Source organism: Ochlerotatus camptorhynchus, unplaced genomic scaffold, assembly GCF_037179485.1.
Source record: "Ochlerotatus camptorhynchus isolate MF236.1 unplaced genomic scaffold, CSIRO-AGI_Acam_v1.1 ptg000071l, whole genome shotgun sequence".
In the NCBI taxonomy this organism is placed as follows: Eukaryota; Metazoa; Arthropoda; class Insecta; order Diptera; family Culicidae; genus Ochlerotatus; species Ochlerotatus camptorhynchus.
This window is the reverse complement of record NW_027040561.1, coordinates 1,662,561-1,690,124: the sequence shown is the minus strand read 5'-3', so window position 1 is coordinate 1,690,124 and position 27,564 is coordinate 1,662,561. Positions and strand designations below refer to the sequence as shown.

General features: G+C 42.2%; 2 protein-coding genes and 1 pseudogene across 5 annotated transcripts in view; 1 reads left to right on the top strand and 2 right to left on the bottom strand.

Annotated features, from left to right (window-relative positions):
* Positions 1–27,564, bottom strand: part of Epac (Exchange protein directly activated by cAMP) — a 541,224-nt gene that overhangs the window by 72,778 nt on the left and 440,882 nt on the right. For 3 of the 4 annotated variants that reach the window (XM_065217278.1, XM_065217281.1, XM_065217280.1), the window contains 2 exons: positions 6,522–6,666; positions 5,825–5,998 (listed from right to left, as the gene is read on the bottom strand). In XM_065217278.1, coding sequence (XP_065073350.1) covers positions 5,825–5,998; positions 6,522–6,666 — 319 coding nt within the window. The remainder of the gene's footprint in view (positions 1–5,824; positions 5,999–6,521; positions 6,667–27,564) is intronic. The other variant, XM_065217279.1, reaches the window with a different exon arrangement.
* Positions 158–4,542, bottom strand: LOC135697537 (uncharacterized; annotated as a pseudogene).
* Positions 14,395–16,284, top strand: LOC135697536 (uncharacterized). Its single transcript, XM_065217295.1, has one exon. The coding sequence runs from the start codon at positions 14,395–14,397 to the stop codon at positions 16,279–16,281; it is 1,887 nt and encodes a 628-aa protein (XP_065073367.1). The 3' UTR covers positions 16,282–16,284.

Sequence of the window (27,564 nt, the reverse complement as noted above, 5' to 3'; positions counted from 1 at the left end):
TTCCATCAAGCCACAGGAGGGTGAGGTTAGTCGTTCTCTAGCAGAGAATGTAACTGACATGAATGACGTAGACCATTTGTAAAAGTTGATGTCTGATTTATTTCCAATAAGTAAACGTTGTTTTTTTTCTGTTTTTAACTATTATTTGATAACTGAATCACCAGTTTGACGAGGAATCAAATGTTCCACCAGAGGAATAGCCACAATGTTTAAATATTTTCGTACAGTTATAATTTTGTAGCCCCATGAAAGTTTCTAATGCAATATAAAACATGTTGGCGTTAGAGTTTTCTGAATATTTTTTTTTTATACGTAATTTTGCTGTTCCGAAAATCAACTCTACTGGATTGAAAAATGGACAATAAGGAGGCAAAAATACAGGGATAATGCCAATAGAGCGCAAATATAATATAATATTTGGATCACAATGAATGCGAGCTCCATCCATTATCCATACGGAATTCAATCCGGGATAGCGATTGACTTTATCGTTGCGCAGTGCAAACTCCCGACAACTGTAACGGTAGACATTTTCATTAGATTATATTTTTGTTACTTGTTCTTATTTATTTTCAAATATCCATTCTTAGATTAATCGTCGTTCAATTTGTAATATTAACTTAAATGGACTGAAAGTAAGCTAAATGAAACGAATTGTAGTTTGCAACTTGTATGCAAGTCAGTTGCCTACGCGTAAAGAGGTTAGCGAAACGTATTGCTTACGTAGCTTCTCCGAAGAGTTTCACCATTCGTGTTTTTCGTTACTCAGATAGAGAAAACCGAATGGGATAGTTCTGAGAGTTGTTAGTAGAAGGGAACAAGATAGACAGACCGAGTTCGATTGAAGAGGGAAAGAGATACTTCATTTGATCTCTCACGATCGTAACTAATGAAATCCGTTGAACTTCCATTTACGGTAATCATGCCTTGGGACTTTTCTGAGGAAATTCAGTAATCGCCTCTTTCACTTTGATCCTGACTGTGATAGAAGAAGGGCGCGATTCTGTAGTTTTTTTCCGCGGTGTGATTGGTTAGTAGTAGAAAACGTGAAGTGTCCTCAGATGTATTTTAATCGATTCTATGTTCCCCGTATAGGCTAAAGCTAGATAGCATTATAGTGTTGTAATTGTTGTGCGAGAGTTGTGTAAGAGTTCCAGATAACGGCAAGGTAAAACCAATTTACGAAATTTGTGTGTGCCGATAATAGGTTAATTGTGTCGTTTGCACGGTCAACGACTTTCCGCGTGTTCGCTTTCTATAGGATTCAACAGCCAACAAAGCGACCGTTGATCAATAGCGCTGCCTCGCACCGCGGCTTTGCTTATTGTCGCCAACCCTTACCACGCTCGGGTATCAAAGCTTCCCGGTTGCCTATCCGAAGGGAGTTGCCTACGTTACCAAGGCACTCCTCCGGCTAACGTCCAGCAAGCCACCATCCGCTGACTGAGTTCGGCAACTAAGAAACTTCAAGCGCAGTAGGAGGACATCAGCCGTCGTTGTAACGACGGCATCGGTCGGGCGAAAGCCCGTAAAGCTCGCCAACGTAAGCTTCAAATCCTGTAAGTAGCGAACCCACACTTGCATGCAAGGCCGTTAGCACGGACACAGAATGATAGCGCGCTAGGCGAATAGTCCATCGACCGCACTAGTCAGATAGAAAGATAGAGGGGAACAGTAGTTAGGCCGGCCAGAACCAAGATTGTAGATATGTGAATAAAAACCCTATAGATAAACTAAATAAAAGTAGAATGTTCACTCCCCAAAATTAATCAGTTAGAAAGTTTTGATTGAGAGAGTCTGAAGGTTATTTCACGTTTCGTTCATCATGTTTAGTCTTTTTCCGTTGAATTTGTTGTGTTACTCGTCTTCTAAATCAAGCTCGAGTTGATGGGTCAGAGGGATTGCTTCCTGTGATGATACCCCTGTTCGGATTGGTTTTCGGGATTGGAAGTTTTTCGGACTCGGTAGTTAGGATCTTGGGATTTCGGTGGGTATGCTCTCTCCTTTCTTGAGTCACTCGGCTCAGTTGGTCTTGTTCCCGACACTGTTGACGAATTTGAGAACTGGCTCATTTGGCCAGTATCTAGCCGGGCATCGTGAAACACGACAGGTGGTCCTCTTCGGAGGTGGCGCTTAAGCCATCCGTTTATGAAACCTATCGGGAACAAACAACAGCACCGTAGCTGCCTCGGGGCCGCTACACAACATTCAAAAAATATCTTTCGAGTAAAAGTGCCCTCGGTTTCCAAACTGTCAAGCACACCGTGAAGTCCCAGAAAACTCAAAAAATGATGCTCTTGGACGTCGCACAAACTCTCCTAGATATATCAATCGTTTCCCTTTTGCTCCGTAGCCCCGATTTCGTAATACACCCTTGTTATCCGATGACACCTCATTAAGAAACACAAGATAATAGATATCCCAATCGAAAGTATTCATTTCAGAACAGAATCGTAGAATTTCACGTTCTTTTATCTGCATTGCCCTGCGGTCCAGTGCCTTCCAGGTCAAACCTTCGGCATGCAGGATTCTACAAACCGTTGCTCCACTTATTTTCTCGCTGAACTGGCGTTGGAAAAGGTCTCGGCATTCATCCAAATAAAGAACCGGGTTCTTGTGGTAAAGTTCCACTATCCATCGTCTTTGTTCTGCGGAAAACTTACGGTTTATCTGTTGCCACTGCTTGGTGGCCACAAGACCGTTTTCTTCATGTGAGGAAATTCAGTTGCTGATTGTAGATTTGCTTTTCCGGTAAATGATCGCAAGCTTTGCCCTTGTAAGACCAAGAAAGTAATAGCCGTAAAGGCAGTGAAGCTTTGTGTTCGTAGAAGCTCTTTTTGTTGCACATTTCGTAGGATAGCGTTTTTTTTTTTTCTTTGGTTTGTTTTTTCCGTCGATCTTGTTTTCCGTGCTGAGCACCAATGCTACCGACGTGCCAGAAAGGCAGCTCCCACACCTGGACCCTACCTATCGACCCATCAACTCATGAACCGGGGACCAACGGCTTTACTTCCCATCCGAAGGAAGGCGTGATCAGAGATGTTATGCCTCAGAACATCCCGGCGGCGCCGACTGGTATTGAACCCAGGCCTGCTGGGGTAAGAGGTAATCACGCTTACCACTGCACCACCGGCGCCGCTAGGACACTACAAATGTAAATTATTTACTATTAAATATTTAATTTTCAGTTCTGAGTGGAAACACCGGAAACACAGAATATACATTAGGAAAAGCGAATCGACGATCGGTTAGGTTTGGCAAAACAAAGTGGTGACAGTTTGATCTGTCATGAATGTGTCAGATTTTGACAGATCACACTTTTGTAGGTTGCACTTTGTAACTGTGCAGTCCAATTGAGTGTGAAGTGCGCAATATGTTTCCATTTTAATATTTTGGTAGGGCTTTCTTCAGAACGCGTTAAAAAAGCGCACAAAAAACGTGGTGGCCAGTTTCGCAATTGATCGTTGATATCTCGTGATCAGAACATTTTCGCTTGATATCCCATCAATCAATTCTTGGTACATCTTTTAACTGAGTTATTTTTGACGTAGGGCTATGTCTGTGATTTCTATATGGGGGTACACTTTGTGAAAACTTAAAATGGAACATGTAACAAAATTATGAATGATTTTGAACGTTAATAACTCAGGGACCAATTGCAATAATTTTATCACCAATCAATCAGAAATTTTCCTACTTTCTAACTTCTAATTTTCTATATTTTTTTTCAAAATGCCACTTCTGAAAATTGCACGGATGTGCAACTGCTGCTATGTTAATTAAAATTATCACCGATTTCCTGCGAAAAGCGAATTCCCTAACACAGATTTCAAATTTGAATTCCAGCTGGTCTCACCAAATGGTGTTTATTCAATCACCGCTTGATGAGTGGTGCTGTTTTCCAGTACACAACGAAAGGCTGCCTGCAAGCAGCAAGGAAAAAGTAGCCCTTCGTGAGTCGCTGTGGGCCATATATGTCAAGCGCGTCATACTAAAGAGTATAAACAGAGAGAACCCAGCTTAAATTGCTATTCCTACACAAAACGCAAGCTCCTGCTGCAGTTAACAAGTAAGATTTATTATACAAGACCACGTAATTACAGTTTTCACTACCAAACACTGAAATCATCAAACGGGATACCTATATTTATGCTTTTAGATTAGCTATGTAAGGCTTATAATTCCCGGATTTTTTGCTGATGGGGGCCGTTCCATTGTATAATTCTCTAAGGAGGAACTTACAATGCTTATCATAAAGCATAAATAGAGGAACTATCCATTTTTTTCAGTGATAAGTACTGCAATTTTTAATCTGTAAATTGTAATTTGAAATCAATTTTTTCGCACCACAGATAGGGGAAATGGCTTCAATGTTGGCCTATGGATGAAAGATTAGGCTCAACGCTAGATATCTGCTATTTATCAATTTTATCTAGATGAACGCGCAATTGGGACGGAACTAATGCATATTTTAGGTCGCCATTGAAACTTCAGTTGATTGCTGAATTAATGTATGGGCCCAAATTAGGGACATTACATCATTTCCTCTACGACCTATATTCTTGTGCCAAATGATGCATGCGCGTCCACATTTTTTTGAGCATTCTGAAGGTGAATGTGGAAACATTATTTCTGGTCAACCTCATTACCACTTCAAAATTTCCAGAGCACAAATATCAGCTCTCACAAAACATACAACAATGAAACTGGAACTTCACGTTTGCTGCAGTGCAATCCACAAGGAGTTCCAATTTCATGAGTGATGTCAACATCGTCCAAGATTTGTGCTCTAGATAGGAATATCAGCCATAATGAATGCCATTGTGGTGTATTCGGCTAAGTTTATGGAAATGATGAACTCTACAACTTACAACGTAGAATATTTTATCATCGTAAACTATTCCGAAAATAAGTAAGAATTTTCTAGTAGCGTCCTTTATGGACGAACCTTTCATAAAGACACCAACTTGATTAAACTGCATATCTCATTCATTAAAGTATATTCCAATTGTTTATGTTCCTATACGATCTCAGTTCAGTAGAAGCCCTCCCATTGTAAAGGAAAATTTACCGTTTTCACCATTGAAAGATATTAATTTTTTGCTATAATAAACATTCAAATTACCCTACCAACTGGTTACTGCACAACAGAATCCTAGCAATCCCTACCCTTCTTGTCGGGGTGTGTCTCTGTTGCATATTTTTCATCGCGATAATCGTAAGTTGACTTTACTGGGGTGAGCTAAAATATGGGTCGCCCTCATTAAACAAGCGGAGGCGAGGATTTTCTACGAAAAGAAAGTGACATTTTTCTTGTGCCACCGCCGGTTAAAGGTTACTGATCGAGCTGGGTTTTTCTTTAACGTATATTTGCCTCTTCGCGTCCGTAAATTTTCTTCTTCTTTGGCTATTACATCCCAGCTGGGATTTAACACCTGCGTCCTTTGAGCACTTTCAGTTACGCCGGAGAAGACGAGCAATTTTCTAAACCGAACAAACACGGATCGACTTTATAGCTTTCTCTTTACCGACTGACTTTAATGAGCCTCGGCTAGATAGGATCGAATGCAAATACACGTTAAAGCTACCTGGCGACTAGGAGGCATAAATTGTTGCTACAAAAAAGCGATTAAGATTAATTTTAATCACATGAAAACAAGCGTTCTCTAATCCTTAGCGTGCTCGTACCTATAAATGTTATTCGAAGGATTAAGGAGGAACAAGGCAGGTGAAGGAAGTGAGCGAGTATTAAGTGAAAAGCGAATGTTTAACATGCAATTTATGGGATTTGCCACCGGCGAACAAGGGAGATGAGGAAGCCTACTTGAAAGCCGAGTGTCCTCGCTGTTTCGCGACCCGTTCCAGGATTAGTACGTCCTTTCCGTGCTCCTGCAACCGTAGCGTGTTGGCCTCAACGTCTCGCAAGATTCGATTAAAGTGTTCCTTGTCCACGCGCAGCAGGTGACAGTTGTTCTCTTTGAGCACGATGGTTGCCGCTCTGCGGTCGTTGGTTTCGGGTGAGAAAAAACCGGTTAAATTGCGGTTAGTCGGTATGGAAGCGAGGTCAAAAAGTTATTAAAAAATAGCTTAAATTTACATGGAAAATCATATACAACAGTACGCGGTAATTTTCGCGAAAAATTAGTACCCATTAGACCAATTAGTGCAATTTTCCCTTCGGGGTTCGTCACCGCATAAATTACCTATTAGAAGCGATTAATTTTGGGTCTCCCCCGTCTGTGCCACCGTGAGTGCTATTTTTCTATAATTAAAGAAAATGGCACGATCCACACCATCGCTTGGGGGCGACTAAAATTTAAGAACAACTACGAAAAGGAAAAATTCCTCCGAAAAAAGACAGATCCCTCACTCATTAAATTAATCGCTTCTTCTTGGAAGTTTTTCTTAACCTTCGTTACGGTGACATCATGGTGCTTTTACCCCTTATTCATCACGCTTATCTGTATCTTCATCACATCTGACATATTTGCATTTATTTTCTATTTACGGGAGGAACCTACCTGGGAGCATCGTTGATGAGGGCCAATTTTCCGAAATCGTCACCCTCTTTGAGCGTCGCGACGGTACCCTTGCCGTGGATGACCACGTCCACCGAACCCTTGAGCAGGATGTACCAGGAGCGTCCTTCGTCGCCTTGATTGAATACTAATGGAGGGAATAAAAATGAAAGAAAGGTTTAAGACACACTCGAAATCTATATCAGCTGTATTTAAATGCAAGAGGAATGTAGCTTATGACTTGCCAGCAGTGTTGGCACCATCATGCTTAATATTAATTTTACAAGCTCCTTTGATGTTACAAGACTATTTACAACATGTGCAAATGAAGCTGAGAGTTGACTCGACTGAAAAATGATTCCGTTGCACATCGTTTTCTTCAAAAGATAAAGTATAGTTCGCTATCTCTCTTTACACTTCGCCGACATGAAGGTACTGCTGCCAGCAGTGACGATAGTTTCAGGCCGCGTTCGGATGTAAACCAAAAGTCATGAAACCAACTCTGCACACCTTAATCTGTGCCAAGTTTTGGCAGTGCCGAAAGCTGTGCCAAGCGTTGTGCCGATCATTCCAAAGTAGGCCAAAATGTATAAATCAAGGTGTTAATATCCCATAAGTTTGACAACCCTGAAGTTAGAGTTTTGTGATTGTGTTAACATTTTCAATCACTCCCACCCTAGAAACAACATCCTCGAAACAGTTCTGATCGACTCAGATCTACGCAACCTCGAAGACATGACCCAAGCCTATCGTATCGCAGATTGTGATGTCGCCTACTATCACCAAATTACACACGTTCAAGCCTATCAAGTTCACGATCCTTTGCAGATGTGATACCTTCCACAAGGTGGTACCACCAATCAAAACCAATGGCCAATATACCACCAGTGAAAACCATCAAATGTCCCCCCTCCCCCCATGTCATATCTGGCATACCTCGGAAATGATGCACGATCCCGATAAACTTCGCATCTGCAGTTCAACTGTACCCTGTGGTTGTTGTTGTTGTTCATCTGCACGCCCACGGGATCTTGCCGAACAGCAAATTACTAATTGCCGTCATGCGTCATACACTTTCGAGATTAAGCAAGACCTTATAATTGATTGATTGGTAGGCCACCCATCGCACCGGATCTTTTTGAGACGAACTAGTGCAACAGAAGAGTGGAGATTGGATCGTTGGTGATGGGGTGATGGCTATACTGTTCCGCTAAGGCAATCGTCCAGACCAGATGGAATATTTGGGGTTAATACGTATCGACATCCCCCAATAAGTACTGGGACTTGTATGGACATCCCTATAAAGCCCTGTGGATTTCCCATCGAAGTCCACCAATTGAAACCAATGACTGGCAAGGATACCTAAGGAAAAACGTAGGAGAAAACGATAAAACTTTCATCCCGTAAGACCCTTGGCAAGACCGGGATTCAAACCTGACCGAAGTACAAAACCCATCACACACATCCCTATGACGTGTTTTTTTTTTTTCTTTATCGTTCTGCATAACAACCTTGTAACGAAACAAAAATCCTTCGCAGCTGGCACAATATTGTCGTCGTTCAGAGGATTATTGTCCATTCAGTTCGTCGATCGCATTCCGCGCCGCACCGTAAGATCGTACTGGACGATCTTACAGGCTTTTGACTAATCGTTGCTGAAGGGAACCCATTTTGGCCATCGTGACCCTCGATATCGACCCTCTCGACCGACCATGGTGTGGAAGAACGCTGTTGGCGTGAAGCTATTTTAGACGAAACCACGAGCTGCTGGGATTTTCGCTACGAATCGGATGAGATAAACTTATGTCGTTTTCGTTTTTGCGGTGTAGCTACACCGGTGCTACACTGCCGTACACCGAAATATTTTAGGGTGTAGATATAGGATGCATGCACCTTTGTTTACAAATAAATGATGTTGAGCTGTCAAAGATTCGCGCTTATTCCTGCTTACACTACACCAGTGCTGCACCGCAAAAATGAAAACGACATTAGATTCATTTTTCTTTGGAATCAGAACCCAATGTGAAGCTCAATGGAGTAAACAAAGAAGTCAACAACTTTTTTTTCTGTGTAGATACCGATATACAGATAAGTTTCCTCAGAATACCGATTTTTGAGGTGTTATGCCGATTTTTTTTAAATAATCAAAATGATTATTGCCTGCCCGCGCTAAGAATTTCGGAGAAAATTATTGTGTGAGACTTGTATCTTTTTGAATATCTCAAATTTTTTGAGTCTTTAAAATTCTAAAAAAAAATCATCTTCAAAAATGTCGTATGGATACTCTTTCGATTAATGTTTCAATTTCCTCACCGTTTTTGCATTCCGTGAATCGATAACCAGTCGATGGCTCTTTCTGGTAATTTCGGGGGAATCGGGAAATACTTTTTAAACATTATTTAACTTCCTGTATTTTTTTCCAACTTTCCTCTGGAATTTTCTATTTACGATTCCTCTCGGAAACTTATTTCGACTTCCCTTGGAAGCTCCTAGAGCCTTCGATCAAATGATTCTTCCCGTAATTTCAGGGATGCTTTTAGATTTTGATTGCGGATCCACAGCGGAAACTTCAAAAAGTCCAGACTTTTGAGTAAGTTTCTAAAATTCTAAAACCCGGTCCAGCGAACACCAGTGAACTTAAGGAAACATCATAAATATTTTGGATACTTCACAAGTCCAAAGAACTTCTGGAAAATTTAATAGTTTTCAGAACAGTTCCATTAGTTTCAAGATAATTAAGAGAACTTTAGGAAGTTCTGAGAACATCAGGACAATCAGATCAGATCAATAAATTTCAAGGAAATCGTAAATTTTAAAGGAGTTCTGAGAAACTCAGGCAATTTCCGAAAACTTCAGCAATGTTCCGAGGGGCTCATGCAAATTTAAGAAACGTAAGGGAAGTTACACGAACATTAGAACATGAGTTTCGTGCTCATTAATTGCAGTGTCGATCACTTTTAAACATTAGAAAAATCGGGAAGATCAGAGAACTTTAATGCTGATGTTACAATAAATTCAAAAAAATTGTGAGAGCACTTATATTTGGAAATCTTTAAGAAAGTCTAGAGACCTTCAAAGTTTATTTGAGATATACCGGTAGTCTCATTATAATCAGGGAAGTTCTTAGTATTTCAAAGATGATCAGAGTATTCCAAAGCATCCCGAGTAAATATGGAATATTCCTAAGTACATTTCAGGAATGTTCCAAAAACTTCAGGGGCATTGCGGGGTCTTCAGGGAAAATTTTCTGGATTAATAGAACATCCCCCAGGAGCTCTTTCTTCCGGAATTATGTCCTTGTTTCTTTCGACTGTTCCGTAAGCGCTCTGGCTTCCACCTTTCTCCAGATTTTTTTCCTATCTACCTTAGGAAGTTTCTGCCAGCGTCTCCAGGAAGTTTCTTCGGTCTTCTCTAGGAAGTTCAATTAAACTTCTCCCAGAAATTTTATTCGTCTAGTACTGGAATTTTGTCCAGTTGGTTTTTTTTACTTCTTTTGGAAGGTTTATCCGAGTTTCTTCTGGCTTCCCCTGGAAATGGCTACTTTTGGAATTTATTTCCGAATTCCAAAACTTTTCTGTCTTCCTTCGAATGTGAAATCTGAATTTTTCTGAAAGTTTCTTTAAATTTTCGCCAGAAGTTCCGCGGATGTTTTTCCAACTTCTCTCAGAACTTTCCGCAAATTTCCTCCAGTAGAGCTTCTTTCTTCTTTATCTGGATGTTGTTTTCAGCTTCCTCCAGAAGTTAATTCAAGCCTTCCCCGGAATTTTTTTCCGGAATTTTCCGATCATAGTCAAAAAGTTAAAATTTTCGCTTTCAAAAACGGCAAAAATATAACATTAATTAAAATAGAAAATACCGATAAATACCGATTTTCAAAACCTTTGATACCGATAAACTTTAAAACATTCTGGCAACGCTGCCTATTTGCCAACGTTTGTCCTGAAGAGCCGAAAAGTGTGCCATGCTGTGTTTCGGTACAGTGTGGAGAGTTGATTACCCCTTGCATGAAACTCAAACTCACCACGGTATCATTAGAATTGCTGGTGAGTTTTCTTAGGTTGATATTCGTAGCTACGATATCACAGCTTGTAATTTTCGGCGAAAATCAAGCGTGATCATGGGTATTGGTGAGATTCGATTTTTTTATATTTTCCCAATACTGGGTACCAGAGTGGTAGATAATAGTGAGGATCCTATACCTTCTCTAGTGGGTAGCGGTCTGATTGAAATTCGTAGAAAAAAGCAATACCCTAGGCAATACCTGTTGTATGTTCAGGGGATGGCAAAATAACTAGGATAGGCAAATGTTTGGCTAATTTTGGAGCGTCGTTCGATTATTGTTCATCCACAAGCATTTGACTAGAAAACTGTTATAGGTTTTTGGTATGGACACGGAAATAGCCATGGTCACCGGACAAGGGCGTGTCAAAATTGCTGTTTATTATTATACTTACTTAGGATGCAGATTAAAAATCTGATTCCCATCAATTTAAGATCTCTGAAATAATGCTTGATTAATATCTTAGAGCAGTTGAAGAACTTTCAAATACTTCATAATCATGAAAGAAAATCTGAGAAATGATATTTGAATTTTGGAACAGTTTCAAATCTTCAGAATAATACTTGATCAATCATTGTATATATTTTTTTTTTAATTTTAGCATTTTAAACATCCTAACAAAACAAACGGGAGGATTTTCATGCACTACGTAATAGACTTGGCTTAATTGTGGTAATACACGCGAACGTATTTTAACGAAAATATACACGTGTGTTTACAATGAACCGAAGCTGAATAGGTGTGCTCAATTTAGCATCTGTCAAATACGAGCTGTATAATGAGAAAAAAGAGGTGTGTAATTTTTACCCACTCTGTAAACAAAATTTTGATTTTTTTTTTAAAATACTGTTGGAAATCTGCTTAACGATCTGAAATCCTCCTTACGATCACTTTGGGCTCCTCGTCAGAATGCTGAGTCAATTTTTCAACTAGATACTCGTTAGCATTCCCAAAGTAAGGCTGTTGATAATTTGATATCCATAGAAGGGGCAAGACAACATAGATATATTTGAAAATATATTTTTAATATCAACGAAAATATTGAAGTATTTTCCAAAATGGCAGAGTTTTTTGTCCTGAACAATGTTTGTTCTTCGGATACTTTTGTTTTTAAGCCAAAATATCATAAAATATTTTGATGTGTTCAGCCAAGGTGGCCAAGGTCTCATCACAATTATGTTGCCATGCATGTCTAAACTAGAGAGGGTCTAGCATAAGAGAGGAGCGGATTGAAAACAAACTGCCTTGGAACCCTATGCCTTTGGCTTCTAGCAACAATACAAGGGGTCGTCACTCTACACACTTATTTTGTGCCAACTTTTTTCTCAGTGTACCTCAGTGTGCCGGAGTTGAGCACTCAATTGACGACGACGATTTTGGGCGGCTGGACCCGAAAAGTGTCAGCGGTAGACGCTTTGTGCTAGTCACAACTTCGGAATCGAAAAGTGCTCATTCCACGCGACGAACAGACGAAGAACACCAACGGAAGCAGCTGTACAAACCGCCAATGGTAGAGGAAATCAATCGGTTGAAGGAAACGGAATATTTCAACCAATCGAATCTGTTCCGGCTGCAAGTGGAAGAGATGCTAAGCGAGGTGAAGGTGAAATTCAAGGTGTTAAATTATATTGAGCGTTGGTTAAGCGATTTCCTCAAGGTTTTGAGGACTGTAGAAGATACGGCAATGAACGATCTCTGAAGGATGTGGATTATGAAGGGGTTGACTTTCCGCTGGCATTTCCCGACGGCTCGCATGTTTTTGCCAAGGAAGCTTCATATTCGTTCAGCAACGGATCGTGCACCATATTGGATCCAGTCGTTTGGGAACATCTTATGGAAAGTCACTGAAAGTAGATTTACTGCTTGATATTCCGGATAAGTGTTTCCGGAAGGTAGATTACTTCAATTTAATTACCTTAACTCACATGAAGAGGGCACATTTCCTGTGCCTTTTGGCGGGCAGAAGCATTGGACAAACAGTCAAAGTATTATTTGGCCAGTGGGATGCGCTTCATTCCGCTAAAAGGGAACTTTGATGAAAAATTTGCCAATTGCGTTGTGTTTGTGTTGCACGGTGCTGCAATTTATTTGCAACATAATTAATTTAACAGTGTTATTTTTTAATACAACCAGATCTTATTTCTGCAATTATTGACAGTAGCATAATAAAAACGACCATTTTAACCATGTGTATCTATCATAACTCGTCGGCACCTTGCTCTTCTTTGTCGAACTCTCCTTCCTCGTCAATCGCCGTCTCCTGGTACTGCTGGTACTCCGAAACCAGGTCGTTCATGTTGCTCTTGGCTTCGGTGAACCTTCAGATACCTTACGGACATCATTCAGCACAGAATCCACCATTTAGGCACCCTTGGTTTAGTGTCATTTGACCCAGTTGTTACCAGCAGCGGACTGTCCAAAAACGAAGTTATTCGGCTGTCCAAATAGTCCCGCTCGGACCGAATCCATAATTTCCGGCACAAGGTTGATCAGAACCGCTCGTGGGACGTACTTTCCTCCGGTCACGGGAGTCTGAGTAACTACTTTAATAACGGAGCTGGAGCCGGTAATGTTGAGCTTGATTGAGTGATGTTGCTATGCAAGCGATTGCCCTGATTTTTTCATGTACCTTCTTCTTCGGATAGGCAATAGGATGTGCGCTGATTGTATTTTGTGGAATTCAATTCGATTTTGGAGAATCACTGGTCGGACTTGTTGGAGATTCACGGTTGTGGTTTGTAAAAAATTGGTTTGTATTGCGGCAACATCAATAACAAACTTTGACACATGCACACTGCGCAGGCGCAGAAAAAGTTCAGTGTTGCTAATAACTCTAAAGATCATATGACTGCACCTGGGTGTGCCCAAGTTTTATTTTGGCTCACTGTGTAGAGTGACCAACCCCTTGCAACAATGCCAATGTAATCAAGATAGGCGCTGCTCGATTGCTCTGGCTTTGACAGTTCGTTTGGCTCAAATCCAGCCAGTCCACTCCGTCTCTTATATTAGATCCTCTCTAGCAAGGAATCAAAAATATCTCCAAATGACAAAATAACAAGCGATCAACGAACCGAATAATAACGCTTTGTCAGAAGTTGAAAACAATAATGATATAATCTTCACCGTTCTTTTTCATGACAAGCAGCTCGTGCGACCCGACTCATTCGGGGCGGTAGAAGGAAACGAGCCAATTGTTGGCAAGCTGCTTCACGAAGTAAAGTCGAAGATGATACACGTGTGTTGATGGGAATTTTTTTGTTATGTCTTTTGCCGATTCATATCAAGCTATGTCCTCATCCGTGTATATTGCAACAAAGCAGGCAAGCAATATATCATTATCCTTCTACCACTCGGATCGAGCTTTGTTACAGAGCGAGTTTGTCATGGTAGTCGTAGCAACCGTTTTGTCTGTATCGTTGGTTGCTTTATGTGTTTAGATTCGTTGCTCTCTAGTCAAAACCGTTGTGGAGTTATTTGGAGAATGTAGTTGGAATGTTAATCAGTATTCTCTATAAATTTGCTTGTATCCCCTGATACAGGTTCCAAGAGCGGTCAATATGGCCAATGATCCATTTCAAAAGCCTATTCATAAAAAATATGAAGAAAAAGCTGTCGAACGGCATGTTTTGGTGTAAGAAAAAAAATTCCCGTTGAGGCATCACAGTGGTTCCAAGAGTGACCAGTGTGGAAAATGATCCATTACAAGTCTACAGAAAGCCTATTCATGAATGTTGTGTCCATCCTCTGTAGAATCAGCTAAAGAGAAGCTGCTTGATCATAGTAGGCATTGTTGCGAGCGAGGCGCCATTCGAAAACATGTCATCGCGAGGGTCACCCGCTTCCTCATCCACTCAAAAACACTTCCAGTATGGCCGTGGCCTACGGACCGACTCCTCCCCGAGTCTGTACCGATCCTTCTCGAGCAAGCCAACAACATCCAGCAAGTCTAGCTCATCTATAAATCCCACCATCTCATCTACCTCAACCGAATCATCAAGCTCCAGCGCATCAACCCCCGGTGGCTCAACCATCCTCAACGTCCCCTACAACGAAACTACCCGTTCCACTGTTCCTCCTCGTTTGCAATGGAACCGCGAAGCTCCAGCCGTCTACCGTCCATATGACTTTCAAAACTTCGACGTCCCATTTAAGGCCCTCCCGGCCTATCATAGCCAACTGGGAGGGCTAGGCGTTCCAGCACGGAAACCATGCCACCAGTCAAAGCCGGATCCATTCCACAAGCGAACCCACATAGACGAAATCTACCATAAACGGGTCACGGATGCCAGTACTTTTTCCATCACCGAGAAACTTCCTTCGGATCTATGCGTTAAGCAGAAACCTTCGAAAATCAGTGAAATCACACTGAAGGCTGTTAAAAGTGTTGTTCTGGCGGATAACGTCAACTCCGACGAAGATGAGAGTAGTGACTCCGATATCGAGGAAGACTTGTGTGAGCTCAGTTGGGAGGAGTTTCAGGAGAGACCGAAGCGGAACGATGTTCTTAAGGAATGCAAACGATCGTTCTTCCGTGCGAGGAAGGAGCTGTTCAAGACGCGGCAGTATGAAGAGTACCTGAAAGAAAAGAACAGACAACCAGAAGAGGTGCAATCGTGGGAAATTTCGTCTGACAGTACGGTTGAGACGGTTGATGCAGATTCGGTACTTCGATCCGCGACAGAAGAGATCCTAGCGCCAATCGATGAATGTATAGCAACGGAGATAGTTCACGTTGAAGACAAGGCGTGCGTTCAAGAACAATCATACATGGAGCGAGTCCGGAAGTACATGTGGAATCGGTATGAAAGAAAGGACATGGAAGAGCAGAAGGCTCAAGCGGAACGTGACAAATCACCGGAGCCGTTGGATGAGGAGGCGATTTTGAGGAACCTACCGGAGCAGGATTATCTTAACAAACGCCAGCATCAAATCAGGAAAGAGCTCTCCGAACGTCTAGACGAACTTAATAGATCCATAAAACTGGAACCGATGAACCTTCCCAGAACGAAGGTTCAGTTCGAGGAGTATAACGACAAGCTAATGCGTGCCAGACGGGAGCTGAAGGATGAAGCTGTATTGGTTGATGAGCATTACAAGAGGGCTGCACTGAAAATCGATGTACCTGAAAAGGACCTGCCGTTGAAAAAGAAGTACCGTGCTGCGGACTACAGAAGCGATGAAGAAAAATCGGCCGGTGATGAGGATGAGGCATTAGAACCGGTAGTGCACACTTGCATGACGCGACTGGAATGGTCACGTTGGCTCGGCCACTACACGAAGCACGAGAAACTAAACCTACCGAAGGTCAAAATTCCACGTCTTCCGAAAATGGTCCACACGGCCACCGAGCAGAGTCCGATTCGAATGTACATCAAAGGATTGCATCGTGAAGATAAGCGGAAGAAGCAGGAACGGAAGCAGAAGAAGCCGTCGCCGTCGTCGTCGTCCGTAGTGATGGTGAAAAAAAATGAATCGAAATCGATCCAGTGGCACTTGAAAGAGATTTTGTATGATAAGCCGGAGGAAAGCAGGGTTCCATACTTTGTGCGGTACAAGTCACGGATTCGGCCTTTTTCGGAGTTGGTGAAAGATAGATCCAGGCTGATGCAGGCCAAGAATAGAAGAAAGCGCGATCTGAGGAAGAATCACATGACTTGGATAAATGAGGTGGTTGAAGAAATTTGCGGTAGAAAGTATCTTTGATGAATGAGGAATAAAACGCTGGGATTTAGATGAAATTATGTAACAATTATCTACATTACACTTCGTGATGAATAACTAACTGCAGAAATGATTCTTACAGTACGGATTTTTCTAAGTCAGGATTTATTTACATCAATTTGATGTTCTGCTAAGGCAATGAAAACAAAACTGCAACAACATATTTTTGAAGAGCAAATGTACAGCAAAATGAAAACAAAATTTGTTATAAAATTTGCCCACATTTTAAACTGAAATCAATGTCAATGCACCCCTATTCTGTAATTCGTTCGAAACGAAATTGAAGTTTGATTGATTTCGGTTTGCTGTCATTTTGAAGCTGGGCTTTGCTTAGGTTCCCATACAAACTTCATAATTCTCCCGCAAATCCAGATCACTGCCAAACTTGACTTGAATTTCAAGGAGAAGAATTCGGAGGGGATTGTTTGGAGAATTTCAAGGAGTAATCCAATGTAGTTCTGTGTAATATATCGAAGTGATGCTGAGCAGAATTCAATGGTATTGAGAGGAGCAGTGTTGAGAAATCCCATAAGAATATTCATCACTATGGTTGAGTATCTCGTTTCTTTTTGGTTATAATCTAAAGATTTCAGCTCATACCTTGGTAGAGGTAACAATAGCTGACTTCCTTCAGATAACAACTTGAGTGTGGTACAATCGATAGAACTGTTTCAAACACATCGTCGGTACATGAGCGAGCCGGTGATCATCTCTTTTTGTCAGTGGTGGCGAAGGGGGAATACCCCTCACTATCCCTCTCCAACGGGGGAGATTGGTAAGGAGCGATTTGTACCTTCCTAAAAAGTTATCCTTGCTCGCTTTCTACTTTCTATATACAATTTTCACACTACCGTACTCTAACGGAACTAACAACTCTATGCTTTCATCTCCTCATCTATCGTATTAAAAAATTACCACTTTAGTCTGTTATTTGTTATCACTATAAAAAAAACTCTGTGTTTTGACCATGCATTAAATTTGGTCACCCAATTGTCAGTGAATTAGAGTATAATCCTTTTTCCCAACACTTAGGTTAGGTGAATGTGTCAGGTTAAATGTGGAGGGAATTATGAAAAGAATTTAATGGACATTTCTGAGGATAACTTCAAAGGGATATTGAGGAGATTTTTAAAGCGTTTTCAGAAGCGATCCCATTTTTTAATCTTCCCTACGATTTCCTCCCCTCTATTCGGGTCATAATCAATGCGTACAATACATTGATCTTGCGTGCCCTTTGCTTAGTGCATGTCGTAGTACCTCATTACTATGGAAAAGTAATGAGGTCTTCGTTTTCGATGGAACGGATTCTGTACTGTCGTCGCTGAAAGGTTTTAAAATAATTTTGTTATTTTTGTGTTAGCTTTTTTGACGTAGGACTACGTCTTTCGGGAAGATGGGGGTACACTTTATGAAAACCGACAAATGAAATTATTAAAGATTTTGAACTTTAATAACTTAGCTGCCCCTGGAAAATTTCAAAAAAATTATCACCAATGGATCAGAAACATTTCAACGCGTCGATAACAATACTTTTGACTGTTGATTTTCAAATTGAAACTGTTGTGTTCGATTAAACAACCGTGTATTAGCACTGGTGGTTCCCTCGAGGGAAGGGAAAAAGGAAGAAGAAGAATAAGAGGAGAGTGTATGTGACGCAACGCGAATAAAGACGCATTTTGTATTCCGCGATTAAATTCGTAGTTTTATTGAGAATATCTCGGACTTAACATTGGCGATCGAGGATCGGGTTTCGAGGACATTATGTGATACGTTCGGTGATTGAATTCGCGATCGAAAATAAGTGATTCCTCTAAGTGAAAAAGGGGAGCGAGCAAGTTTTGAGGAAGGAGAATTGCGCAGCAAAAAGCAAAACAGCAACGAAACGAGTCGAAGATGAATCCAGTAGGAGTTGGATTGCCACCGTTTGATCCAGACGATACGACTAACGTCAATTCCCGGTGGAAAAAGTGGAAGCGTTCATTCAAGATATTTTTGGATGTTAATAATGTAGGACTTCCGTCGAGAAAGAAATCGTACTTGCTACATTATGCCGGCGAAAGTGTGCAGGATATATACGACAGTCTTGTTGGTGATGGAAACCAAGAAGTACCTGCAGGTTCGGATGCCTACAAGGAGGCTATAAAAGTGTTTGATGACCACTTTCTGCCTATGAAGTGCTTGCCGCAGGAGCACCATATCTTCCTAAATTTGCAACAGGAACCCGATGAAAAAATTTCGAAGTTTGTGTTCCGCTTAAGGGAGCAAGGAAACTTGTGTGAGTACGGTGATTGGCTTGAGGAGAACATCAAGGAGCAAATTTTTGAAAAAGGAGCATCAGATGAACCTCGAGCTAAAATACTAACGAAGCCAGGAATGACCTTGGTATGAGATGGATAATAACTAGGCACGCCATGACTTTTCATACACATTTCCTGACAGTTGGTAAAAGGCCATTTGGATTGAAGCTGTTGCACGGGTAAGTTCAACATTCACTAGCTGGGTCGTGGGTGATTTGCCCATAACCAATATCGGCGGATTTTCACATTTCTGGCGATCCTGCCAGGAGGTAATAAAGGGCAAATCACCCACTTGCACGGAAAATCGTAAATTTGAACGCGACCGGGACGGCCATTCTGAATGCGGTGAGGACGGATTTTTGCAAAAATCGTCTCCTCGCCGTGGCAAGGCCACAGGAAAGAACGCGACCGGGATGGCCGTTCTGAATGCGAGTGAGGACGGATGTGCAAAAATCGTCTCCTCGCAGTGGCAAGGCCACAGAAATAGCACGCGACCGTTCAAAAAAAAAAAAAAAAACAAACAAAAAAACTGGTATCATTACCATGGCAACGAAAACTAATGAGCATTTTATGGCATTTAACAGAATTTTCGAGATGGCTGACGAGGGAAAATACATCCTTGAGCGGAGAAACGAGGAAGAAAATGGCAGACGACGAACGCCGTTTGACGGGTCTGATTCGGATGAAGACGAACGCAGCGCGGGATTGGACAGTGAAAGTTGCGACAGCCTAGAGGACGGCGATAATCCGACGGATCACGAAGGAGCATCTAGTGAGTTTGGCTCGGAAGATGACTGCAACACGGAATCAGATAGCGGAGGTGGCATGGAACATCCTACAGAACAACCGATTGACGAAACTGACGCTCGAGAAAGGCAAGCGGACTTGTTCTCAAGCACAGCCATTCGGTCGGACAACGCCCCTGGAACAGCGGTAGGCAACGTTACTATTGATCGAATTGAAAAATTAGAGCAAACGCTTGAAAAGCTTCTGGATGCGTTCAAAGAACCCACGAGACCAGCGAAAACTGTCCCACCCGCCCGCGATGCGGACTTGACATGGACCAGCTCCCACGCACCGGTATCCTCTGCAGTCGAGTATGGATCATGCAGCGTTCGTTGGGAAAACATTAAACCTTTTCCAAAAGACATCCCATCGAACAAGATGTGGGAGGCTTGGAATTCTTACATTGAGAATTTCGAGATTGCCCTCTACCTCTCAGCAATGCTCGGGACCCAGTGCGCAAAATGCAGCTACTTTTCTTCTCCATGGGGGAGCAGCTGCAAAACATCGTTCGAGCGGCAAAGCTTCGTCCCAGCTTATCCCGGCCGGATTGTTACGAAGAGTTAGTGAGAAACGTTGACGAATACTTCAGATCGATGACCGACACGGCCGCAGAGCACGAGGCATTCTCAAATATGAGGCAGCAAAAAGGAGAGTCAACAGTTACATTCCCCTGGATTCGATTTCCCCTGGGTTCGGGTTACAGCGCCATCATGTTGTCAAAGAGGGTTTTTAAGTGGGGAAGTCGCCGTTAGTGGCGCTTAAGTCGAATAGGAATCTTTACACAAGTTTTTAAAGAAATTTTGTTCGAGCCTCCATGTCTGTTCTCTGTGTGCAAAAGTGAAATACGGGTTTTAAAATAAAAATTGACAGCATTCAGTAATTCATTATAACTTGTATAACTTTTATACCAAAGGAGAGGGAAGATATGAGATGGATAATAACTAGGCACGCCATGACTTTTCATACACATTTCCTGACAGTTGGTAAAAGGCCATTTGGATTGAAGCTGCTGCACGGGTAAGTTCAACATTCACTAGCTGGGTCGTGGGTGATTTGCCCATAACCAATATCGGCGGATTTTCACACTTGGCAGAGATAATAAAGGAAGGACGGTCTCTCGAGACAATCGAAAAAGTTCGTCAGCAGCTGAAGCATTCGGCTGATATCAACAAGATTTCAATTTCCAAAAACGAGTGATTTCGTTTTGGCCGCGTAGGACACTATGCCAACGATGAATGCTGTCCTGCTAAAGACAAAAGATGCGAAAAATGCGGACTGATGAACATTTCAAGCGTTGCTGTAAGACGAAGGATCATGAGAGTGAAAACCATCGCAGCAATCAAAGGAATCGGCGAATCCTTCAGTATATTTTTGCAGCGGATACGGATGATACCCAAGGAGAAAAAGTAGTTTGCAGCGTAGGCGGAGTGAAGATCAACTGGATCGTCGATTCAGGGGCTGGAGTAAATGTGATTGACAGCAAGACATGGTCGTATTTGAAGCAACAGAAGGTTGACGTCCTCTTCCAAACCAAAGAAACCAAGCGAACCCTATAAGCGTACGGAAACAACAATTTGCAAGTAATTGGTGAATTCACGGCTGACATTGCAACCAAACAATGTAGTGTAGTTGCTGAGGTCGTAGTAGTAAACGACAAAGGAGCAAGCCTGCTGACTCGTGATACAGCCACCGAACTAGGAATCCTCAATATCAACACGGACGTTTGGAAGGTGAATGCCGAAGAAAACAAAATTGGCAAAATAACGGGATTTGAGGTTTCACTTCAGATCAATGGTGCCGTAAAACCAATTCAACATACGAAGTGCCATGTCCCAATTCCGCTTCAAGAAAAGGTGCAAAGGGAAATCAATCAAGATATCATTGAACCAGCTCCCAGAGATTCACCATGGATATCTCGTCTTGTCGTCAGCCCGAAAGCAGGTGATGCTTCTAGTGTACGTCTGTGTGTGGACATGCGTGCTGCGAATAAAGCTATAGTACCACAACACCACCCTCTGCCAACATTCGACGTTATTGTACCTCATTTGAACAATTGCAAATGGTTTTCCAAAATCGATTTGGTTAAAGCGTTTCATCAGGTAGTATTGGCGGAGAAAGCAAGATTCATCACCACGTTTGCTACGCACCAGGGATACTATCGCTGTAAAAGGTTAACTTTCGGAATGAACTGTGCGTCGGAGGTGTTCCAAAGCATTATCGAGCGTATTCTAAAAGGAATCAGGGGTGTACGAGTATTTATTGGCGACATTCTAGTGTCAGGACCAACAAAGCATCAGCATGATATCTCACTCCGACAAGTTATGGAACGATTGAAGGACTACGGAATAACGGTGAATTCTAAAAAGTGTCAGCTGGGAAAATCTGAAGTTACCTTTATGGGACATATTCTTTCATCGGAAGGAATCAAGCCAACATTGGACAAAGTGGAAACGATAAGAAAACTCCGAGAACCTGAAACTGTTGAAGAGGTGCGTAGCTTTCTGGGAGCAATCACCTATCTTGGTAGATTCATACCGGATCTGTCAACATTAGCTACTCCAATTCGTGAGCTTTTGCGGAAGGACTCTAAGTTCTTATGGGGTATGCAGCAAAAAATCGCGTTTCAGAAAATTAAAGACATATTAATGAATCCGAAGTCGCTGTTTCAAGTTTCGACAGCCAACCAGCCATCAACATCTCGGCATGATCCGCCTAGGGTGCGGCGCATCACTCGCGTCAATTCCGAGGCCCCATCACTGCAGGAGATTGAAGCAGCAATCCGAAGCATGAAATCCAACAAGGCTCCAGGGGTCGATCGCATATCAGCAGAGATGCTCAAAGCTGACCCCATGCTATCCGCACAAATGTTGCATCAACTATTCTGTAATATCTAGGACCAGGGTGCCTTCCATTTATTTTGACTAAAAAAATGTTTTATGAAATTATGGAATAATAGGATATTATGATGATATTTTGTATGTGTAAGTAATAAGAAAAGATTGTAAAGTTTGTGTTTCACACATCAAACCTGCAAATTTAGCTTTGACAGAGTCACAATGAGCGTTTTTCTGATCGCCTCTTCGCGAAGAGTGAAGAGCGAAGAGTGGGTGAGATAAATTACAAAATCGCTTATTGCGATTCTCATGTAGCAAAATTGGCAGGTATTATGTGTCAAACACAAACTTAACAATCTTTTCTTGTTGTTTACATAATCAAAATATTTTCATAATATCTTATTATGCCATAATTTCTTAAAACATTTTTTTAGTCAAAATGAATGGAAGGCACCCTGTCTAGGACACCGTGACTTTTCCGGCCGACTGGATGCAGGGCATCTTAGTGAAGGTCCCAAAGAAGGGGGATCTGACTGTGTGCGACAATTGGCGAGGCATCATGTTACTGTGTATTGTTCTCAAAGTTCTGTGCAAAGTTATCCTGAATCGGATACAGAAGAAGATCGACGCGACTCTCCGACGGCAAGCAGGCAGGATTCCGTGCCGGAAGATCTTGTGTGGACCATATTGTCACGCTCCGCATCATCCTGGAGCAGGTCAATGAATTCCAAGAGTCCCTTTATTTGGTATTCATTGACTACGAAAAAACTTTCGACCGTCTCAATCACGAGAATCTGTGGGGCGCTCTGAGACACAAGGGAGTTCCGGATAAAATCGTCAACCTCATCGAAGCGCAGTATGAGGCTTTCACGTGCAGAGTTCTGCATAACGGAGCCTTGTCCGACCCTATCCGGGTAGTCGCTGCTGTGAGACAAGGATGTATACTATCACCGCTACTGTTTCTCATCGTAATCGACGAGATCATGGTAGGTGCAATTGACCGTGTACCGAACCGTGGGCTGCTTTGGCAGCCTATCACCATGGAGCATCTCAACGACTTCGATTTGGCTGATGATGTTGCTCTACTAGCACAACGGCGCTCTGATATGCAGAGTAAGCTCAATGACCTAGCCGAACGCTCCTCTGCGGCGGGTCTCACCATCAACGTCAACAAGACCAAATCGTTCGATATCAACACGGGCAACCCTTCCAACTTTACGGTAGCGGGGCAAGCAGTGGAGAAGGTCGAAAGTTTCCAATATCTTGGCAGCCAAATAGCGTCGGACGGCGGGACCAAGAGCGACATAGGTGCACGAATCAAGAAGGCTAGGGCTGCCTTTGCGAGTTTACGAAACGTATGGAGATCCAACCAGATAAGTCAACGCACCAAAATCCGAATTTTCAACTCGAACGTGAAATCTGTGTTGTTATACGCCAGCGAGACGTGGTGTGTATCAGTGGAGAACACTCAAAAGCTGCAGGTCTTCATCAACCGATGCCTGCGGTATATAATTCGTGCCTGGTGGCCTCACAACTGGATCTCGAATGCCGAGCTCCATCGTCGATGTCATCAGAAGCCGATAGCAACAGAAATTCGAGAGCGAAAGTGGAGGTGGGTCGGCCACACACTTCGACGGGGCGGAAACGAAATCTGCAAGCAAGCGCTGGATTGGAATCCAGCAGGACATCGCAGCAGAGGCAGACCCAGGGGCTCATGGCGGCGGAGCCTCAATAAGGAAATTAAGCAAGTCGATAGAAATCTGACCTGGGTCCAGGTCAAGGCAAAAGTGAGCAGCCGCCCAGGATGGAAGTCTTTCACGTTGGCCCTTTGCACCGCTGGTGGTGCACAGGACCCTTAAGTAAGTAAGTAAGAAGTCGCTGGGATACTACTCTCCACACGACAAGACGGTCTTGATTGCGGACGCCAGTCCAACGGGCCTTGGAGGTGTTCTTTTGCAAGAGAAAGATGGTGTAAAAAGGGTGATATGTTATATCAGCAATGGGTTGTCTGATGCTAAAAAATCGTATGCTCAGAACGAGAAGGAGGCCTTGGCGTTGGTCCGGGCAACTGAACGACTACATATCTACCGCAGAGGAATGGAGTTTTTGCTGTTAACGGACCATGAGCCGCTCAAAGTAATTTTTGGACCGGGGCACATTTCTTGTCCGAGGATCGAAAGATGGGCTATGAGGCTGCAGTCGTTCCGTTTTCAAATTGTCCACATACCTGGAAAAGTTAACATTGCGCACTCACTGTCGAGGTTGCCGAAATTCAAATATTGCACCACTTACGATTGTGTTGGAGAAGAAACTATATTAAACATCATGGAAACTGCGAAACCTGTAGTTTTGCCCATTGAAGAGCTGTCCAAGCACACGGAGAATGACTCAACATTAGCAGAGGTCAGAGAAGCAATTTGTACAGGTCGATAGAGTGATACAGTTAAGAAATATACTCCCTTTAAGGATGAGCTCTACTGTTGTGGTGAAATGGTTCTACGAGGTGAGCGTTTGATGGTACCACTAAGCGTTCATAAACATGTTTTACGCCTGGTCCATATTGGTCATCCGGGGATTGAGCGTACAAAACAGCGTCTACGTTCAAAAGTGTGGTGGCCGTCGATGGATAAGGATGTGGAGAATGCTGTAAAAAACTGCTTGGACTGTCAAATTGTGGGAAAGTTAGCGCCGCCAGAGCCGATGGCGATAAGAGAACTACCGCAGAAACCATGGGAAGTTTTGCATTTGGATATACTGGGACCGGTAGCTACTGGAGAGTCGCTTCTGGTGATGATTGATCCTTACAGTCGATATAAAGTGATTGAAGTTTTGAAGCAAACAACATCTTCGGACATCATCAGCAAATTGCGTCCTGTGTTCATGAGGCTGGGAATCCCGTGTGTGATGGTGACTGACAACGCAAGAAACTTTTCGAGCAAGGAGATGGAAGAGTTTTGCAGAGAATTTGGTGTAAAACTTCGCCACACTACACCATACTGGCCACAGGCGAATGGCGAGGTTGAACGCCAGAATCGAAGCATCCCGAAGATTTTGCGGATCGCTGAGTTGAATAAGACAAATTGGAAAAAGGATCTGGAAGAATACAACTACGTGTATGCTTTGACGCCACGTCCCGCAACCGGGTATTCCCCAGCAGAAATATTGTTTGGACGAAAATTTCGAGACTGGATCCCACGTGTTTCCCAATCGGACGAAGGTATGGATGCAGAAGTGAGAGATAATGACAGGACCTACAAGTTCAACTCTAAGGCATATTACGATGAAAAAAAGCAGCAAGAAATTCAAATCTTGAAATCGGTGATCAAGTCCTAATGAAGAACTTGAACCCTGCTAATAAGTTGGCGGCTAATTTCTATCCGGAACCTGCAAGAATTGTCCAAAAGCAAAAAAAAATCTGTTCTTGTTGAAACACCTACAGGCGAGAAATATCGGCGTAACTCAACTCATCTGAAGAAGATCCAGGGTCATGATGGAATTGAAGCTGAGGCTGAAGCTGATCAAGCTGTGGAAAAGGATAACGACGAGGCGTTTGAGTGGACTACTCCTCCACAACAACAACGTGAATCACCAAGACCAGGAGGCAACTTGGGGGGTTCCAATGATTCTACAGGTTTTCCAACAGGGGAGCCAACCTCCTTAAAGCTGAGGCACAGAATTATAAGGCCACTGAGATTTGAAGATTATATACTCGATGTAAACCGAGTTCCGGAGTAATGAATCAACTTGCAGAAAATGGAAATTGTTGTGTTCGATTAAACAACCGTGTATAAGCACTGGTGGATCCCTGGAGGGAAGGGAAAAAGGAAGAAGAAGAATAAGAGGAGAGTTTATGTGACGCAACGCGAATAAAGACGCATTTTGTATTCCGCGTTTAAATTCGTAGTTTTATTGAGAATACCTCGGACTTAACAGAAACTATTGAAAAAGTGGTAAATTTCAAGCATTGTCCAAACGCTTCGAAATAACTAACAAATCGATCAATTACGTACATGCATATGCTGCTTCCCCAACACAGTCATCAGATAATGGTTCCTAGATGAAACAAGTCGAAGTGACATTCGCCTCCGATCTTCGGACGTGTACGAATACGGAGGATGCACTTGCGGAACATTTTGCTACCACACGCCCCCAACGACCACACAAAATGCTCTTCGTTTTTTTCCTTGGATTTGCGTAAAACCATCACGGCCCATGGATGTCGTCTACACTTTGAAGCGACAGGGACGTTTCGGAGGTTAAAACTTATCACCAACGTAACAAAACGGACCTTTTCAGGGCCACCAAGTTCATGTTAGAAAAGAGTTAGAATAGAATTTTTATAGAGTAACCCATGATTCACCCATTCAATTTGTCACTAAATACATCAAAATGATACAAAAATCAAATAATTTTGTAGGGAAATAAATTATGTTCTATTTGTAGTCTTATCGGCGGGTTAAATTTATTCCGTTTCATTTTCATAAACTGAGAAACCCTCATCGTATGCATTCTCCTGCTGCGCAACATTTTCGAAATCGTCCGAACCGTTAAATAATACAGAGTAGAGAGAGTATAGACTTAAAGTACAGAGAGTACAAAAGGAGAGGAGCCAGTGGCGCTACTTGATAGCAAACTACTCATGATGGGAGGAGTCTGTGTACTTTATCGGCGTGTTCAAAAAGAAAGGCAATCAAAATTTCATTTGTTACATGCATGAGGCATGTAACAAAAAGTGTGTTTTTGAGTTCTTTGGCGTGAATGTTCCCGAAAAGCTCAGTATTTTGCTATAAGCAAATGCAAAACAAACAAATTTATTGACAGATTTGGGCAAATTTTGACCTGTTTCATGCTACCGGAAGGTATGCTGGTCACAAATGCCGTGCCAAAGTGATTTCCTGTGCAAGTTATATGTATGAACGCGAATAAACACGAGTTCTAGTGATTATAGCAAAGCTTGCCATAAAGAAACCATCACAGTTCAGGGCCACCACAACTTTCTGCAAAAGAGTTGAGTTATGAAATTCACTTAATTCCAAAATAATATCCGACACAACAAACTAGAAAATCTCACAAAAATTTCGTAGTTCTACGTCAACAATGCGGTCGTGTCTTGTACACCACCCTCCAACTTTTTTTGAACAAAGTTTGTTTCCCCAAATGCATTGCGTCTATAAAACCATCTCGTGAAAGTTTTATTCAAAAATATGCATTCCTGAAAAACTTTTTTTGTACACTGCAGTTCATTGCAAGAAAAACTGTTATGCAATTTATTAAAAAAATTAGATAAACTAGTCCAGCAGGTCCCTTCAAGCACTTCATAAATTTGAATCTTTTATCAAATTTTCACC

What these genes read in the sequence shown, in the direction of transcription:
- LOC135697536 (XM_065217295.1), top strand. Translation starts at nt 14,395, where the DNA reads ATGTCATCGCGAGGGTCACCCGCTTCCTCATCCACTCAAAAACACTTC.